Source organism: Oryctolagus cuniculus, chromosome 14, assembly GCF_051225735.1.
Source record: "Oryctolagus cuniculus isolate XC-2025 breed Fujian yellow rabbit chromosome 14, ASM5122573v1, whole genome shotgun sequence".
In the NCBI taxonomy this organism is placed as follows: domain Eukaryota; kingdom Metazoa; phylum Chordata; class Mammalia; order Lagomorpha; family Leporidae; genus Oryctolagus; species Oryctolagus cuniculus.
The window spans coordinates 86,079,050-86,099,400 of record NC_142880.1 but is presented as its reverse complement, the minus strand read 5'-3'; the positions used below and the strand labels follow the sequence as shown (position 1 = coordinate 86,099,400).

The 20,351-nt window shown below is 37.8% G+C and overlaps 1 protein-coding gene across 15 annotated transcripts in view; it reads left to right on the top strand.

The window, feature by feature from the left end:
- The window catches only part of ADAMTS6 (ADAM metallopeptidase with thrombospondin type 1 motif 6), a 318,047-nt gene that overhangs the window by 148,066 nt on the left and 149,630 nt on the right, over window positions 1–20,351 (top strand). For 14 of the 15 annotated variants that reach the window (XR_016220205.1, XR_016220208.1, XR_016220206.1 and 11 more), the window contains exon 10: window positions 17,445–17,591. Coding sequence is in view for 6 of the 15 variants with exons in the window: in XM_089312802.1 (XP_089168928.1) it covers window positions 17,445–17,591 (147 nt within the window). In the remaining 9 variants the exon portion in view is untranslated. Of the gene's footprint in view, window positions 1–17,444; window positions 17,592–20,351 lie in introns of those variants that run through there. The other variant, XM_089312807.1, reaches the window with a different exon arrangement.

The following is a 20,351-nucleotide window of genomic DNA, read 5'->3' as shown; positions in this document are numbered from 1 at the left end:
TCACATTCTAAGTATTATTGTGTTCCTTTGGGGGCACCATGTTTTCTTTGCTATTGTTTCTTGAATTTCTTTTTAAAAAATATTTATTTATTTATTTGAAAGGCAGAGTTACAGACAAGCAGAATCAGAGAGAGAGAGAGAGAGAGAGAGAGAGAGAGAGATCTTCCATCCATTGGTTCAGTCCCCAAATGGCCACAACAGCTGGAGCTGGGCTAATCCAAAGCCAAGAAGCTGGAGTTTCTTCTGGTTCTCCTGCATGGGTGCAGGGGTCCAAGGACTTGAGCCATTTTCCACTGGGTTCCCCAGGCCATAGTAGAGAGGTGGATCAAAAGTGGAGCAGCCAGGACTCAAACCAGCACCCATACGGGATCTGGCACTGCAGGCAGTGGCTTTACCCGCTATGTCACAGTGCCAACGCCACTGGAATTTCTACATTTATTGCTAAACATTTCGGGGTATGCTTGTTGGTTTTTTTCTTTGCTGTTTTTTGTCTGTGGACTGTGCCTCTGTGACTTAGTGTAATACTTGTACTTTCACTGAATAGCCAGAGGTGTGTGTTCAGTGTGTTCAGGGAGCTCTGGTCAGTGCTCCAGTGTAGGGTGAGTATCCAGGTAAAACCCAAGTTGGGTGTGATAGATCTTCTCTTGTTAGAAGGGCTGGAATGGTCAGTTCTGTTGGTGTGGTTTCACCTTCAGCTCCTCTCTTCCAAGGTGATCAATGCCTAGGTGTTATGCCTCGTGAGTACTATACTCATCCACACTGTCTAATGAGCTGCACAAAGGATCTGTGCAATCCTCCCTGTGATCCTGGATCCCACTGCAGTGACCCACCCAGGAAATCAGGGAGCTCTGACCATGTGGAGCCTCATACCGTGATTGCCCAGAGATTACCCTGTGACCTATGTGCAATCACAGCTGTCTCATAGTCTTAGCACACAAGGCTCCCACAGTCATGGGGTGCAGATGATCCGGTCTGCCCTCTAGCCTAGCTAGTCCACAGAGAGGCAGACATTCCCAAAGCCAGCTGCCTGTGGGTACTCTGCCTGGGTGACTTGAGTCCCGGAGTCTATGATATGATGGGAAGTCGGGGTCAACTCACAGTCCTACATGGATGCCGAGCCCCCATCCGTTCTCTCGGCCAGACTCAAAGTCAGTGGAGAATGCAGATTTTTCCCTCTGCTAGAATTTCTTGATCACACATGGACACAAGAGCCTCTAGCCAAATGTTGCCTTCTCCCCGCCGTTCATCAGAGCTGCTCCCACCAGTACTGCTGAGAAGATGGCATCTTGTCCAGCCGGTTGTTGTGCACATGCAGAATGGCTTCCACCATTGCCACCTATGCCCACAATGGCACTCCCTCTCTCAGCCAGCTGCTGGGCACCATTGTGGGGTGGGAATGGGGAGAGAGAAATGTGCTCCCCCTTTTCTTACTGGGTCCATGGGTACCCACTCCTCCTTAGGGCTCCAGACAGGACTCACACCATGCTCTGCCTCCAGCTGTATCAGCAGTGGCAAGGACTGCAGCATCTGAGCTCACCTCAGTATCCAGAGGTGGTGCTTTTTCTGGCTCTCAGCTGCTGGAGTTGTGTTGTGTCCATGTTCGTGCTGCGTGTCCATACCTTGCACACAGATCTACACCATTCCTTTTCCTTTTGTAAAAATTTTGAAATTTCCACTGTGGTTTCCTCTCTAACTCACCCCTGAGAATGTGCTTCCTACACTTTTTTTTTTTCTTTTACTGCTTATCCCAGCCTAGCATAATATACTGTTCCCTCCTATTCCACTATCTTGGGATCTCAATAGAACAGTTTATAGTTTTTATAGTTTTATAATTTCTCTACTTTTCTTTTTATTTATTTATTTATTTGACAGATAGAGTTAGACAGAGAGAGAGACAGAGAGAAAGGTCTTCCTTCTGTTGGTTCACTCTCCAAATGGCCACTGCAGCCGGAGCTACGCCAATTCAAAGCCAGGAGCCAGGTGCTTCTTCCTGGTCTCCCACGTGGGTGCAGGCACCCAAGCACTTGGGCCATCCCTCCACTGCCTTCCTGGGCCACAGCAGAGAGCTGGACTGGAAGAGGAGCAACCGGAACTAGAACCAGCACCCAAATTGGATGCCGGCACCGCAGGCGGAGGATTAACCAAGTGAGCCACAGAACCGGCCCCGTCTACTTTTCATTAAATATATAGTTTGTGTTTATTTTTATTCTTGTGTTTGGGTGATAATCTTGCAGAAAAACTTTTATTTTTAAGATTTATTTATTTATTTGAAAGAGAGAGACAGATAGACATACAAGAGACAGAGATACAGAGATCTTCCATCTGCTGGTTCACTCCTCGGATGGTCACAACAGTCAGGGCTGGGCCAGGATAAAACCAGGGACCTAGGAACTTCATTTGCATCTCTCACATGAGTGACAGGGGCCCAAGTACTTGTGCATATTCTACTGCTTTTCCCAGGGACATTAACAGGGAGCTGGATTGGAGGTGGAGCAGCCAGGACATGAACCCAGTGCCTACAGGGGATGCTGGTGTCACAGGTGGTGGGTTTACCTGTTACAACACAATGCCAGCCCCTAGAAAAATTTGCACTTAACAATTTAGAAATAAAAAATGTCCTTTAAACTTTTGAGATATATAGGAATACTAAGATATGAGAAAGGGAATTTAGCTGTCTCCAGCCTGAAATTTAGTTGAAAAATCTACTACATATGATGTATTTCCTAGGTAGGAAACAAAACAAAAAACCCCTACTTTTAGTAAACAATATGGGCTTAATTTTCTAAAAAAAAAATTGACTAATTTGGGATACTTTGCTTTCTGGCTTACTTAGCTTTTTATGTACACTGAGTTTGTTATCCTAATCATATCTCTCACTTGCTCTCTCTCATTAGATTCTTTTGATGTTTATTTATTGAGTTTCATCTACTTGAAAGGCAGAGAGAGAAAGAGAAATCTTCCTTCCACTGGTTTGCATCCCAAATGCACACAACAGCCAGAGCTGGACCATACCAAAGCCAAGAACCCAGAATTTTATTTGGGTCTTCCATGTCCATTTTAGGGGCCTACACACTTGAGCCTTCATCTCCTGCCTTCCACCATATATTTTCAGGAAGTTGTATTGGAAGCAGAGTAGCTGGGACTCTGGCTTGCACTCTGATATGGGATGTGGGCATCCCAAGTGGCAGCATAACCCACTGTGATATACCCATCATCTCTTTGGATTTGTGATTGTATTTTACACTGCTGAAAGCTAAACCTATTACTGTTGCATGGCTTCTAGCAAAAGACATATTTATGCCATTGAGAGTATTTTATTACAGCAGAGTAAAGAGCATAAGGTTCAGCATACTATTTTGGTTCTTGATCCAAATTTCCACAGGATCAATACAATTTGGCAAATATAACTGCTGCACATGCAATGATTTTACATCACAGGTGAGAAACATTGAGTGTGAAGAATCTATATACTTTTATAGCAAGTCATAAGTTAATGTGGGTGGTCGGAGGAAGATGGTGGTAGAGCAGCAAGATGTTCTGAGTTGCACAGAGAAAGATAAGTGATTAAGGAATAGAGTGGATACAAATAGGCGACAGAACCACCGAATGTTGGCACAGAGTGGCCCGGGAGTTCACCAGAGAGTGCTGGGAACCACACTGGGGAAAATCGAGGGGTGCCCAAAAAGTAGAAAGAGAACAGAGTGGAGGACCAGTGAGGGGGCAGCCATTGCCACACCCTGGGAAAACCAGGTGAGAGGGTGAAAACCCATGGATTTGCAGACACAGATGAGTGGGGAAAAACAGTGAACAGCGCTTGGTGCTCTAAGGGGGAAGAGGGCGAGATTCTGGGGGACCAGCAGAGAAGTTGAACATACCAGGATCCCTTCATGTCTCCTCCCCCCGCCCCAACCGGAGCTGCAGCAGGAGGGAAGCAGCCACCTTGATTGTTTACATTCTTGAGCACAGGCGCAGGTTGTGCTTTCACCTCCTGCACACAAACATCCTTTGCAGGGGCCACCCCACCCGGGAACAAGGATCACAACAGTTCAGAGTGACTTCCCCCTTGTTGCACATGGGTCACAGCAATGGGGAAGGCTGAACAACCGAGGTCCAGGCCCTTTTGGGTGAACAAAGGAACAGGGAGACTGGCCCCCCAGTGGGCGGGACTTAGAACATCAAAGCCCGGGTACCTACCTCTTTAAGTACATGCCTCCTTAAGATCCCAGAAATAATCAAAGCTCTAGGAGGTGGGGCTGCTTGTTACACTGGCAATTGGCACAGACCCATAGCAGCCCACAGCAGAGGGAAATCAATTTAAAATTAAACCAAACAGAAACCAAACAGAAATGCTGAAGAACAAAGGAAAAATCCTGAATAAGAATATGGAAGAACCTGTGAACTCATCAATGGAGCAATCTAAACCTTCAATAATAGAGGCTGAAGAAGAAGAAATTGAAGTCATGCTAGAAAAAGAATTCAGAAAATTAATAATAAGATTACTTAAAAGTAATCAGAAACAGATTCAAGATCTGAATGCATAGCACACCAAAGAATTAGAGATTCTAAAGAGAATCCAAAAGAAATACTGGAAATAAAAAATTCAATTGACCACATAAAAAATGCCATTGAATCTCTCAGAAATTGAACAGATAAAATAGAAGAGTGAATATCAGAACTCTAAGACAAACTTCCAGAAATAATACAGTCAGACCAAACACTAGAAGAAATTAGAAAATTAAAAATCACAGCTGGAGATTTACAAGATTCTGTCAACCATTGTAATGTACAGATAATAGGAGTCCCTGAAAGTGTGGAAAGAGAGAACAGATTAGAAGGCCTTCTTAATGAAATAATATCAGAAAACTTCCACAATAGGCAGATTGAAAGAGATGTCCAAATATAAGAAATACACAGAACTCCCAACAGACACAACCAGAAAAGAAATTCACCAGGACACATTGTGGCAACACTCAGCTCAGTGAAACACAAAGAACAAATCTTAAAATGTGCCAGAGAGAAACAACAAATCACATTCAGAGGTAATCCAGTCAGACTCACCTCATAATTCTCATCACAAACCCTACAGGCAAGGAGACAATGATGAGATATATTCAGATATATTCTAAGTTTTAAAAGAAAAATACTGTCAACCCAGAATACTGTAACCTGCAAAGCAATCATTTATGAATCAAGGGGAAATAAGGATTTTCTGTGACAAACAGAAATTGAAAGAATTCCTATCTTCACACCTAACCCTACAACACTGGCTCAAGAATATGCTGCACTCAGAAATGCAGAAACAAGAACTTCACTAAAAAGAAGACGAATGTAAAAAATGATGCAGCTAAAATACAAACAAAAGCCAAAATACATAAACAGCTCTACTTAAAGAAACATGGCAGGAAAAAGACAGTATTTATCAATAGTCACACTGTATGTAAATGCTCTCAACTCTACAGTTAAAAGACACAGACTAGCTGAATGGATTAAAAAAGAAAACCCATCTATCTGTCACCTTAAGGAAACACACCTCATCAGCCAAGATGCACGCAGACTGAAAGTGAAAGAATGGAAAAAGATATTCCAAGCTAACAGAAACAAAAAAAGAGCTGGTGTGGCCATGCTAATATCAAACAAAATAGACTTTAACACAAATAACTATTAAAAGAGAAAAAGGAGGACAATATAGTGATTAAAGGATCAATTCAACACAAAGAAATTACTATTATAAATGTATATACACCTAATTACAGGACACCTGGCTATTTGAAAGAATCTTTAAGGGATTTAAAGGGAAATGTAGACTCAAATACAATAGTAACAGGGGACTTCAATATCCTACTTTCAGCAATGGCCAGATCAACCAGACAGAAAACCAACAAGGAAACAACAGAGCTAATCGACACTGTAGACCAAATAGACTAAGTGGATATCTACAGAACCTTCTACCCCACAGCCACAAAGTACATATATTTCTCCCTGGTACATGGAACCTTCTCTAGGATTGACCATATGCTAGGCCATAAAGGAAGCCTCAGAAAATTTAAAAAAATTGAAATTATACCATGCATCTTCTCAGACCACTATACAATGAAGCTCGAAATCAACAACTCTAGAATCTCTGCATCATATGCAAACACATACAGAATGAACAACATGATTCAGAATGAACACTGGTTCATGGAAGAAATCAAAAGAGAAATCAAAAAATTTCTGGAAACAAATGAAGATAATACAACATACCAAAATTTGTGGGATACAGCAAAAGCAGTGCTAAGAGGAACGTTTATAGCAGTTGGTGCCTACATCAAGAAACTTGACGGCGCAACAGCTCAATAGGCTAATCCTCCGCCTTGCGGCGCCAACACACCGGGTTCTAGTCCCGGTCTGGGCGCCAGATTCTGTCCCGGTTACCCCTCTTCCAGGCCAGCTCTGTGCTGTGGCCAGGGAGTGCAATGGAGGATGGCCCAAGTGCTTGGGCCCTGCACCCCATGGGAGACCAGGATAAGTACCTGGCTCCTGCCATCGGATCAGCGCGGTGTGTCGCCACTCGTCCAGCCCTGCAAAAGATGCTTAAAGATGTGTTACACACAGAAACACGGTCATCAATATGAAAGAAGGTAAAGGAAGGAAACCTCACAGCAAAAGATCACAGGGAATTCAAAGCATATATTAGAACTTATCTTTGGCAAATGGCAGGGCGAAGTTACCACTTATCATTAGTCACATTGAACGTTAATGGCTTGAACTGTCCAGTTAAAAGACACAGATTGGCTGATTGGGTTAAGGAACAAAACCCATCTATTTGCTGCTTACAAGAAACACATCTTTCCAACAAAGATCCATACAGACTGAAAGTGAAAGGCTGGAAAAAGATATACCATGCCAACAGAAATGAAAAAAGAGTGGGTGTAGCCATCTTAATATCGGACAACATAAACTTTACCACAAAAACTATTAAGAGAGACAAAGAGGGACACTATATAATGATTAAGGGATCAATACAACAAGAAGATATAACAATTATCAATGTATTTGCACCTAACTACAGGGCACCGGTTTATCTAAAAGATTTGTTAAGGGACTTAAAGGGAGACTTAGACCCCAATACAATAGTACTGGGGGACTTCAATACTCCACTCTCAGAAATAGACAGATCAACAGGACAGAAGATCAACAAGGATACAGTAGATTTAAACGACACTATAGCCCAAATGGATCTAACAGATATATACAGAACTTTCAATCCTACAGCTAAAGATTTTACATTCTTCTCAGCAGTACATGGAACCTTCTCTAGGATTGACCACATACTAGGCCATAAAGCAAGTCTCAGCAAATTCAAAAGAATTAGAATCATACCATGCAGCTTCTCAGACCATAAAAGAATGAAGTTGGAAATTAGCAACTCAGGAATCCCTAGAGCATACGCAAACACATGGAGATTGAACAACATGCTCCTGAATGAACAATGGGTCATAGAAGAAATTAAAAGAGAAATCAAAAATTTTCTGGAAGTAAATGAGGATAACAGCACAACATACCAAAACTTATGGGACGCAGCAAAAGCAGTGTTAAGAGGAAAGTTTATATCAATAGGTGCCTACATCAAGAAATTGGAAAGGCACCAAATAGATGAGCTTTCAATTCACCTCAAGGATCTAGAAAACCTACAGCAAACCAGACCCAAATCTAGTAGGAGAAGAGAAATAATTAAAATCAGAGAAGAAATCAACAGGATTGAATCAAGAAAAACATTCCAAAAAATCAGCCAAACGAGGAGCTGGTTTTTTGAAAAAATAAACAAAATTGACACCCCATTGGCCCAACTAGCTAAATAAAGAAGAGAAAAGACCCAAATCAATAAAATCAGAGATGAAAAAGGAAATGTAACAACAGACACCACAGAAATAAAAAGAATCGTCAGAAATTACTACAAGGACTTGTATGCCAGCAAACAGGGAAACCTATCAGAAATGGATAGATTCCTGGACACATGCAACCTACCTAAATTGAACCAGGAAGACATCGAAAACCTAAACAGACCCATAACTGAGACAGAAATTGAAACAGTAATAAAGGCCCTCCCAACAAAGAAAAGCCCAGGACCAGATGGATTCACTGCTGAATTCTACCAGACATTTAAAGAAGAACTAACTCCAATTCTTCTCAAACTATTCAGAACAATCGAAAAAGAGGGAGTCCTCCCAAATTCTTTCTATGAAGCCAACATCACCTTAATCCCTAAGCCGGAAAAAGATGCAGCATTGAAAGAGAATTACAGACCAATATCCCTGATGAACATAGATGCAAAAATCCTCAATAAAATTCTCGCCAATAGAATGCAACAACACATCAGAAAGATCATCCACCCAGACCAAGTGGGATTTATCCCTGGCATGCAGGGATGGTTTAATGTGCGCAAAACAATCAATGTGATACACCACATTAACAGACTGCAGAAGAAAAACCATATGATTATCTCAATAGATACCAAGAAAGCATTTGATAAAATACAACACCCTTTCATGATGAAAACTCTAAGCAAACTGGGTTTGGAAGGAACGTTCCTTAATACAATCAAAGCAATCTATGAGAAACCAACAGCCAACATCCTATTGAATGGGGAAAAGTTGGAAGCATTTCCACTGAGATCTGGTACCAGACAGGGATGCCTACTCTCACCACTGCTATTTAATATAGTTCTGGAAGTTCTAGCCAGAGCTATTAGGCAAGAAAAAGAAATTAAAGGGATACCAATTGGGAAGGAAGAACTCAAACTATCCCTCTTTGCAGATGATATGATTCTTTATTTAGGGGACCCAAAGAACTCTACTAAGAGGCTATTGGAACTCATAGAAGAGTTTGGCAAAGTAGCAGGGTATAAAATCAATGCACAAAATTCAACAGCCTTTGTATACACAGACAATGCCATGGCTAAGGAAGAACTTCTAAGATCAATCCCATTCACAATAGCTACAAAAACAATCAAATACCTTGGAATAAACTTAACCAAGGATGTTAAAGATCTCTACGATGAAAATTACAAAACCTTAAAGAAAGAAATAGAAGAGGATACCAAGAAATGGAAAAATCGTCCATGCTCATCAATTGGAAGAATCAATATCAGCAAAATGTCCATTCTCCCAAAAGCAATTTATAGATTCAATGCAATACCAATCAAGATACCGAATACATTCTTCTCAGATCTGGAAAAAATGGTGCTGAAATTTATATGGAGGCACAAGAGACCTCGAATAGCTAAAGCAATCTTGTAAAACAAAAACAAAGCTGGAGGCATCACAGTACCAGATTTCAGGACATACTACATGGCAGTTGTAATCAAAACAGCATGGTACTGGTACAGAAACAGATGATAGACCAATGGAACAGAATAGAAACACCAGAAATCAACCCAAACATCTACAGCCAACTTATATTTGATCAAGGATCTAAAACCAATCCCTGAAGCAAGGACAGTCTATTCAATAAATGGTGCTGGGAAAACTGGATTTCCATGTGCAGAAGCATGAAGCAAGACCCCTACCTTACACCTTACACAACAATCCACTCAACATGGATTAAAGACCTAAATTTACGACCTGACACCATCAAGTTAGTAGAGAACATTGGAGAAACCCTTCAAGATATTGGCACAGGCAGAGAATTTCTGGAAAAGACCTGGGAGGCACAGGCAGTCAAAGCCAAAATCAACTATTGGGATTGCATCAAATTGAGAAGTTTCTGTACTGCAAAAGAAACAGTCAGGAAAGTGAAGAGACAACCCACAGAATGGGAAAAAATATTTGCAAACTATGCAACAGATAAAGGGTTAATAACCAGAATCTACAAAGAGATCAAGAAACTCCACAAAAACAAAACCAACAACCCACTTAAGAGATGGGCCAAGGACCTCAATAGACATTTTTCAAAAGAGGAAATCCAAATGGCCAACAGGCACATGAAAAAATGTTCAAGGTCACTAGCAATCAGGGAAATGCAAATCAAAACCACAATGAGGTTTCACCTCACCCTAGTTAGAATGGCTCACATACAGAAATCTACCAACAACAGATGCTGGCGAGGATGTGGGGAAAAAGGGACACTAACCCACTGTTGGTGGGAATGCAAACTGGTTAAGCCACTATGGAAGTCAGTCTGGAGATTCCTCAGAAACCTGAAGATAACCCTACCGTTCAACCCAGCCATCCCACTCCTTGGAATTTACCCAAAGGAATTTAAATTGGCAAACAAAAAAGCGGTCTGCACCCTAATGTTTATTGCAGCACAATTCACAATAGCCAAGACCTGGAACCAACCTAAATGCCCATCAACGCTAGACTGGATAAAGAAATTATGGGATATGTACTCTTTAGAATACTATACCACAGTAAGAAACAACGAAATCCAGTCATTTGCAACAAAATGGAGGAGTCTGGAACACATCATGCTGAGTGAAATAAGCCAGTCCCAAAGGGACAAATACCATATGTTCTCCCTGATCGGTGACAACTGAACACCAAAAAGGAAACCTGTTGAAGTGAAATGGACACTATGAGAAACGGTGACTTGATCAGCATAGCCCTGACTGTTAATGAACAATTTAATACATTATCCCTCGTAGTAGTTTTTTTTTGTCTGTTTACTTAATATGACTGGTTTAATTCTGTAATTAATACACAGTTATTCTTAAGTGTTGAAATTTAACTGAAATGTGATCCCTGTTAAACATAAGAGTGGGAATAAGAGAGGGAAGAGATGTACAATTTGGGACATGCTCAAGCTGACTTGCCCCAAATGGTAGAGTTAGAAACATACCAGGGGACTCCAATTTAATCCCATCAAGGTGGCATGTACCAATGCCATCTCACTAGTCCAAGTGATCAATTTCAGTTCACAATTGATCATAATGAAAGGACTAAGAGTCAAAGGGAGCACATAAACAAGTCTAGTACCTGCTAATACTAACCGATAGAATAAATAAAGGGGAGAGTGATCCAACATGGGAAGTGAGATACTCAGCAGACTCATAGAATGGCGGATGTCCTAAACAGCACTCTGGCCTCAGAATCAGCCCTAAAGGCATTCCGATCTGGCTGAAAAGCCCATGAGAGTATTTTCAGGCATGGAAAGGCAAGACACTCTGGCAAAAAAAAAAAAAAAAAAAAAACCTAAATGAAAGATCTCTGTGAGATCCCAGTGGAAAGAACAGGTCTTCAAAGAAGGAGGTACCTTTCTCTGAAGGAAGGAGAGAACCTCCACTTTGACTATGACCTTGTCTAAACAAGATAAGAGTCGGTGAACTCAAGGGGCTTCCATAGCCTTGGAAACTCATGATTGGTGCATAGGGAGATTACTGATGCCATAAACAGGAGTGTCAATTTGTAAAGTCAACAACAGGAGTCACTGTGCACTTACTCCTCATGTAGGATCTCTGTCCTTAATGTGCTGTACATTGAGACTTAATGCTATAACGAGTACTCAAACAGTATATTTCACTTTGTGTTTCTATGGGGGTGCAAACTGTTGAAATCTTTACTTAATGTATACTAAACTGATCTTCTGTTTAAAAAAAAAAGAAGAAATTATGAATTCCCAACTTGACTCTCACTGGGATTAAACATGACAATAGGTCTGATCTGATTTCATCATCATTTAAAAAATCATCTATTATTTTTCACTTTATGTTTCTGTGTGGGAGCAAACTGTTGAAATCTTTACTTAATGTATACTAAACTGATCTTCTGTATATAAAGATAATTGAAAATGAATCTTGATGTGAATGGAAGGGGTGAGGGAGTGGGAAAGGGGAGGGTTGCGGGTGGGAGGGACGTTATTGGGGGGAAGCCATTGTAATCCATAAGCCGTACTTTGCAAATTTATATTCATTAAATAAAAGTTAAAAAAAATCAAAACAAACAAACAAACAAAAAACAAAAAAAAAAGAGGAAATCCAAATGGCCAAAAGACACATGAAAAATGCTCAGGATCTCTAGCCATCAGGGATATGCAAATCAAAACCACAATGAGGTTTCACCTCACCCCAGTTACAGTGGCCCTCATAAAGAAATCAACAAACAACAAATGCTGGAAAGGATGTGGGGAAAAGGGCACCCTAACCCACTGTTGGTGGGAATGTAAGCCAGTAAAGCCACTGTGGAAAACAGTATGTAGATACTGCAAAAATCTGAATATAGACCTACCATATGACCCAGCCATCCTGCTCCTGAGAATTTACCCAATGGAAATGAAATCAGTAAACAAAAGAACTATCTGCACCTCCATGTTGCAGCTCAATTCACAATAGCTTAGACATGGAAGCAACCTAAATTTCCATCAACTGAAGATGGGATAAAGAAATTGTGGGAAATGTACACTATGGAATACTACACAGCAATAAAAAAGGATGAAATCCAGTCCTTTGCAACACAATGGAGCAAGCTGGAAAACCTCATACTTAGTGAAATGACCCAGTCCCAAAGAGACAAACACCATATGTTCTCCCTGATTCGCGAAAAAAAAAAAAAATGCACCAAAAGTGAAAGCTATTGAAGCTAAATTGTCACTTTTAGAATCAATGTCTTCTTCATAGCATGGTAATTGTCCTAAAAGCACGCTGGCCTCAGAATCAGCCCTTAAGGCATTTGGATCCGGCTAAAAAGCCCATGAGAGTTTTGCAGGCACAGAAAGCCAAGACACTGTGGCAAAAAAAAAACACAAAATGACCTAAATGAAAGATCTCTGTGAGCGAGATTCCAGCAGAAAGAAGGGGCCATCAAAGAAGGAGGTACCTTTCTCTGAAGGGAGGAGAGAACTTCCACTTTGACTATGGCCTTGCATGAAAAAGATTGGAGTTGGCAAACTCAAGAGGCTTCCATAGCCTTGGCAGCTCATAACAAGAGCCTCAGGTGATTACTAACTCCATAAACAAGAGTGTCAATTGTTAAATCAACAACAGGAGTCACTGTGCACTTACTCCCCATGTGGATCTCTGTCCTTAATGTGTTGTACTATGTGAATTAACGAAACAACTAGTACTCAAACAGTATTTTTCACTTTGTGTTTCTATGTGGGTGCAAACTGTTGAAATCTTTACTTAGTATATACTAAATTGATCTTCTGTATATAAAGATGATTGAAAATGAATCTTGAAGTGAATGGGATGGGAAAGGGAGCGGGAGATGGGATGGTTGCAGGTGGGAGGGAGGTTATGGGGGGAAAAAACTGCTATCATCCAAAAGTTGTACTTTGGAAATTTATATTTATTAAATAAAAGTTAAAAAAAAAGTTAAAGGCAACATGTAGATTGGTCTAAGTTTAAAAGGGATGATATAAATAACATCAAGTACCCGGTAAAAATAATAGAATTAAAAGAAGGAAAGACCAGCATGGGAAACAGTCCACACAGCAGACTCCTAGAATGACATTCGCTGTAAATAACACTCTGACCTCAGAATCAACATTTAAGGCTTCCTGGTTGGGCTGAAAGGCCTGTGAGAGCATTTCAGGCATGGAAAGTCAAGACTCTGTGGCAAAAAATATTCTACACGGACAATCTCTGTGAGACGTCAGAAGAAAGAAAGGGTCATCAAAGAAGGATAAACTCTTATCTGCATAGAGGAGAGAACATCCACTTTGCTTATGGCCGTGTCCAAATACCGATGGAGTCTGTGGTCATAAAAGGCTTCCATAGGCTCAGCAGTCCATGGCAAGAGACTCGAATGATCACTAATGTCATAAAAAAAGTGTTGATTGTTAAAAGAACAACAGTAGTCACTGTGCACTTGCTCCCCATGTAGGACCTCTGTCCCTAATGAATTGATATATGAAAATCGACTGCAAATTTTCTCCCCAAACTGTAATCTGTATGTTGTGTGTGTGCGTGGGTGCAAATTGTTGAAGTCTATGCTTAGCATGGAGTTGGTGCTCTGTATATAAATCCTTACTAAAATGAACCATAATGAAGAAGGAGATGGGAGAGGGATAGGCAGGTGGGATGGGAGCTGGGGGATGGATAAGGGAGAAAGAACCACTACATTCCTAAAGTTATATCTATGAAAAAATGTATTCATTAAATAAAAACTAAGAAAAGAAAAGTTAATCTGTACTTTATTCAAGAGGAGGTATTACATCACATCTCAAAGTTAAGCTTTGAAATGAACTGAGTAGAAGAGCAAAGGCCTTGTAGTCTTGGAAAATACAGCAAGATGTGGAAGATGACAGGAGGCTCAAGAAAGTTCTCTCTCTCTCTATCTCTCTATCTCTGTTTGTGTGTTTCCCTAAAATCATCCACAAATAAGAATCTATAGCTATGTATTCTGATATGTTTTACTAAATACACAAAACCAACCATGGTGAAGTTCTCTTGTTACTACAGATTATCCATTGGAGTTGGCCCCAGTTTTGCCAAACTTCCATTCTTATTGTTTTAAATTTAATGTTTATTTTTGAAATTCAAGAGCAGAGAGTTGAGTTGATTTTCTGTCTATCCATCCATCCATCCATCCACCCATCCATCTGTACTTCTATACTTAGTTCATGGCACAACAACATTATCAGTATCAATACCAGCAAGATCCTTTCTTGTTTAATATCTGTATATCTTTATAAATTTCTGTGTTCCAATTTCTCTTCTCCCATAGACAGCTTTGCTAAGAAATTTAATATGCACGTTTGAATCCATGGATATTCTTGTAAAATATTGCCCATTGTTTTATATGAGTATTTACTATTCAAGTTAGAAATTATTTCAGTTGTTTCAATTAAGTTAAAATAATTATTTTCAATTAAGCTTTGAATGATTTGTAGAAAGCTTTATTATGTGTTCTTCACCCAGATTCAAAAAATTTTAATATTTTGCAACATTTACTTTATTTCTTTCTGTTTATGCACTTGTACAAATACATTTTTGAACTCTTTGAGAGTAAGTTTTAGACATTATGTTCCTTAGCTCTAAATATTTGAATATTTCATAAGAACAAAGGATATTCTTTTATATATATAAACACAGGAAAATCGTCAATTTGGAGATTTAGCATTGATATACTGTAATGATGTAATATGCATTCTATATGCAAATTTTACCATTGTTCTAGCAATATCATTTATAGCATTATTTCTCCTTAATCCAGTTTCCATTGCATTTGGTTGTATCTATTTAGTGTTTAATCTGGAAAAGCTCTTCAACCCTTATTAGTCATCTAAGAGTATGTCATTTTGGTGTACTTATGTTGTGCTAAACACCTTTTTTCTCTTGTTTTTTTTGATTCATTGTAATTATGTGTAGATATCAATCTTATTTGTTCTTTCTGAGTTCTTAGTGTTCTGTAATATACATCTGCCAAAGTTTATTTATTCATTCTCCAGTGACAGACACCTAGGTTGCTTTAACTTCTTACTGTTAAAAGTAATTCTGCCATAAGCATTCTTATTAATATTCCCTTTGAGAGTATTTCTTAAATACATATCCAAGAATTGGATTGCTGGGTCATATTGTATTTACCCATTTAACTTAAGTAAGTAATGCTGACTAGCTCTTAGAACATCTGTGATGCACAAGGATCGCTGATTCTCTACACCAGTGCCAACATTTAGTCTCCGCTAACATTCTAATTTTTACAAGTGTAATTGTTTTTAAAGTGGCATCTTATTTTATTTTATCTGATCTCTAATGAGTTTCACATCTCGTATCAAACTCTTGGGTGTTACAGTATATCCAGGAGGGAATCTTTTTTTTTTAAAGAAATATATTTAACAGTATATTTTGTAAAAGACCTAATCTGCCAATTAGAGAGATCTTTTTGAAGCTGATGTCAAGAATGTCAAGTGTAAACTTCCATTTCACTTTGTGTCACTGTTAGTGAACTATCTTCTGCAGCAGATCTGAACTGGTTCTTCGATAGTCAAAATTTACATCCTTATTTTCTTCTTTTGACTCAATATGCTCATTCCATTGCATTATTTTATCTTAGTATATATCCTAATGTACTTTAAATATAGATGTATCTGTAAAAGTATTGTTATATATTTCTACAACAAAAACATTTGTAAATTGAAATTATAATAAAAATCATAACCTGTGTTCATAAATTTTCTGAAATGAACATTCACTATATTACAATAATTATTAGTGATAATTGGAAGAACATATACACATTATAAATTTTATTATTTTAAAGTTTTCGTGTTAATGTAATAATAATACTTGTACATTTTTATGGAATATATTGCAATATTCCAATGCATACATACAGTACAAATGATCAAATCAAATAATTGGCTTTTCCATTTCCTTGTCTTTATGACAAATAAATGTAAAAGTAAAGTGTTTGCAGAAAATGTATTTTTATTTAGATATATTTTTTCCAACTACTGCATTTATTTCTATATTGCTAGAATATTGCTAGAATGAGGCAAGATTTCAGCATGTATTTTATTTTTATATTTTGTTTCTATAGATATGACTACTGAGGAAATTTGTTATATAAATGAGTAGACATGGATTTAAGGAGTTTATTATAGAAATATCACTCAATTCTTTGAACTCTTTTGAATTATTTGTCAAAATATAACCATAGTGGGGTTGGTGTCTAGCGTGGAGCATATGGCATCCACATCCTACATTGCAGTGCCTGAGTTCAGTACTTGCCTTCATTCATGATTCCGATTTCCTACTAATGCAGATTCTGGAAGACAATGAGTAATAGTACAATTGTTTCCCTTCCACCAATGTGGGAGACCTGGATTGAGCTCTCAGCTCCTGGCTTCAGCTTGGCCTCTCTCTCTCTCTCTCTCTCAATCTCTCTCTTTTTCTCTCTTTCGCCTGCCTCTCAAATAAATTAAAACATGGTGATTGTATCAAAAATGACTTTAATAGCTGTTAATTGGATCACTTCATGTGAATTTGATGAAAGTAAGGAATTGAAAACTGCATGTATTTAATGCTCCTTTATCAGTATTAGTAAGTAAAAGGACTTACGTGTTTGCCCTATAAACTAGAATTCAGTGGATTATAACAATATTTTTATAACTCCCTTTCCAGAAGGGCATAGGAAGGTAAGAAGAATAGTCCTTTGTTAAAAGGCAGATTCTATCATTTTCAACACTTACTGTGTGATCTTTAGCAGGTCATTTATCTTTGCTAATTGTTAAAGTGAGGATTAATATTCTATATTTCCTTTATTGCTCAAGAAAAGATGTAATCATGTGTGATAACATGTGAGCATATATGGCAAATTTAAATAGAATTACACATATATTGTATAATTAAATTATTCATTAGTCTCTTTAACCACAGTCTTACATTTTTTAAGAGGATCTGTCTATCTTAACGGAAGGCAAATGTTGATAAAACTAATAAATGATTGGATAAGGAAATAAAGAATATGGTATAGATTGCTTTATTTTTTTCTTATTTCTGTCTTTTATGTTTCTCATTAAAACAGTTTTGGTATGAACCATGATGGAATTGGAAATTCTTGTGGGACAAAAGGTCATGAAGCAGCAAAACTTATGGCAGCTCATATTACTGCAAATACCAATCCTTTTTCCTGGTCTGCCTGCAGTAGAGACTATATCACCAGCTTTCTAGAGTAAGTAATCTCTGGAGAGTGATGATAAATTGTTCCAGAAGTAATCCATTGGTAGAAGCCTACTATGTAGTGCTTCAAACTTTGCATAATGAGGAACTTTTATAGGACCCAGTGAGGTATCTGGCTGTTTCCCAAATGTTTTAATATATCCTTATGGCAAAATTTTCCCTTCATACTCAAATAGATCTTATTGAATAGATGAGAAGAGGTGTAGCAAGGATGTAAGTGAGGCTGATGATATGAGTAATTAGAATTGTTCAATCAATTGAAATCAATTTTAGAAAGAATTTCTATATATATGATTTAGTAGCACTAAGGCCAAAATTAATTCAGTTATTATAAATTTTATTTTGTCAGTTTAAAAAAGAGTGTTATAGAAATGCAATTTTATCTAACAGTACCAAACAACAACAACAACAACAACAAACACCCAGGTATTGAACACTTTCAGAAAAGGATTTATTAAATGACCCATCTCTTCTACAGTTAGGGAACTTCTTTTCCTGTCCTTTATATTTCAAGAGTTTGGTTATCTGAATGGGAAGAATATGAATTATCCCAAATATAATTATGTTGAGAAAAGGAGATACTCTTCCATTTCACCTGATTAGGGCTTCAGCATTGGACTTTGGAAATTGTTAGGCTTGGGTATAACTTTCTGTGTGACCTTGGACATGTTACATAACTTTTCTGATTTTCAGTGTGCTAATTTGTTACCTGAGTTTAAGTCATAATATGTACATCATCAGGTGGTTTGTGTAAAATTTTGTATGATGCTATGATGTATATAAAACACTTGATAAAACATTCATTAATTGGCAAATGTTACTATTTTAAATAGTATCAAGGTTTCATTGCTCTGTTGCTCTACAGTTACTTTAACTGTTTTGTGGCCTTATTTTCTTGGTTAAGACGTTATTCTGAAAAAGTGATACATAGAACAATGGAAATTCTTTTTAACAATTGGCTTTTTCAAAGTTTATATTAATAGGATTATGTTGTAAAGTTTTTAAAATTCAGATACATTATATAGGATAATATTATTCATTAAAATTTTCCTTTACATCTACTAATAACTAATAATAATTTTAATTTATTTGGAAAGCAGAGTGACAGAAATAGAGAGAGAGAGGATCTTCTACCCACTGGTTCACTACTCAAATGGCTGCAACTGGCTGGAGTTAATCAAGACTGAAGCCAGAAGCCTAGAACTCCATCTGAGTTTCCCACATGGGTGACAGCCATCTTCCACTGCTTTCCCAGGTGCATTGTCAGGGAGCTGGATCAGAAGTGGAATAGCTAGTATTTGAACCTGTGCTCCAATAAGAGATGCTGGCATCACAGGCAGCACCTTAATTCTCTGTGCCATAACCAGCCCCAGAATCATGTATTTTTAAAAGCCTCAAATAAGATATTTTGAAATTACCTAGTACAGAGCTTTACTCAAAAAGCTAAAGATAAATATTTCAAATGGGATCTTTTTAAATAAATATAATAATAAAATTGAAAATTTAGAGATTCATTTTAGAAAGTAGCTCTTCATAATAATCATATAATATATATCCTAACAAATTTTAATCTTAGTGATAGATAATTATAACACTGTGTTTGCCCAGTGCCAAAGCTGTATTAAATTCTATAAAAATAGATTGCAGAGAATTTGTTTGACATCTTTTGGTGGTTTTAATGGAAAGTATCAGTAATATTTTCTAAGATGATTTTAATGAAATAATTTGCCTGAATTTTAAACAGTGTTGAATATCTGCTCTCCCCAGAAATCAAGCCAAATCTGGAATTTCTCCTTTAAGTTGGCTCATATTTTTATAATGAAATCTTACTATCATCAAAAGACAAACTGTTCAACATGTTCTGGATTTTTAAACCTTTTTGATGCTTGCCTTTCTCTTATTTTTTAAAAGTATTGTTTTCTTTTTTCTTATATCTTGTTTCCATCCCATTGACCATTGCACAGCTCATTTGCTAGACCATATCTGTATACTTACTACAAGGACCAAAATTGGCCTCTTGCCAAATCCTTTCTAGATTAAACCATATTAAGGCTTTTAAGATACTCCAAAGGGGAATTCCTAAATTGTTGGTAAAATGCAGTTGAGAGAGATATAAATTGTTACTAATTGCATTGAAATGTTCCATTGAATTAATTAAAATAATTAATTAACAGCAGTATTTAATTTTTATTGCTTCTTGGCATTTTGTGTGTGTAAGTATGATTAGTGTCAATGCAATTCTAATAGGCTTATTTATCTGGTATTTTGTAAAAGTTATTTCTCTTGTGAATGCACACAAAATTAAGACCATTAGTGAAGATAAATATGAAAGACAATGAGCAGAGGCTCGGAGAAAAGTTGGCTTTTTCTCCTTACTTTGATAATAAACTAAACAATTCTGATTATAATATGACCAAGTAATAAAGGGTTTTAAACTCCAGGACCTTTATAAAGGTCAGTTCACTGGAGCACAAAGACATAACAGTAACTTTCTTGAGTTTCTTTTTTCTTTTTTATTAAGGCAGTGAACTTAATTGCTTTAACAGCCATGCATGATATTTTTAAAAATTCAATGATATTTTGATCAGGGATGAGGTTACATTTATGTTTTATAGTTGGCTCAAAAAGGTTTATAACATTTTATTTTAGCTTCTCTTCTCAAGAAAAAGAAACCTTGAAAGATGAATTGTTTAGGAACTGCAGCCCAGCCAACAAAATGCATACCTTTCTCCACTTAGTGACTGTATAAGCC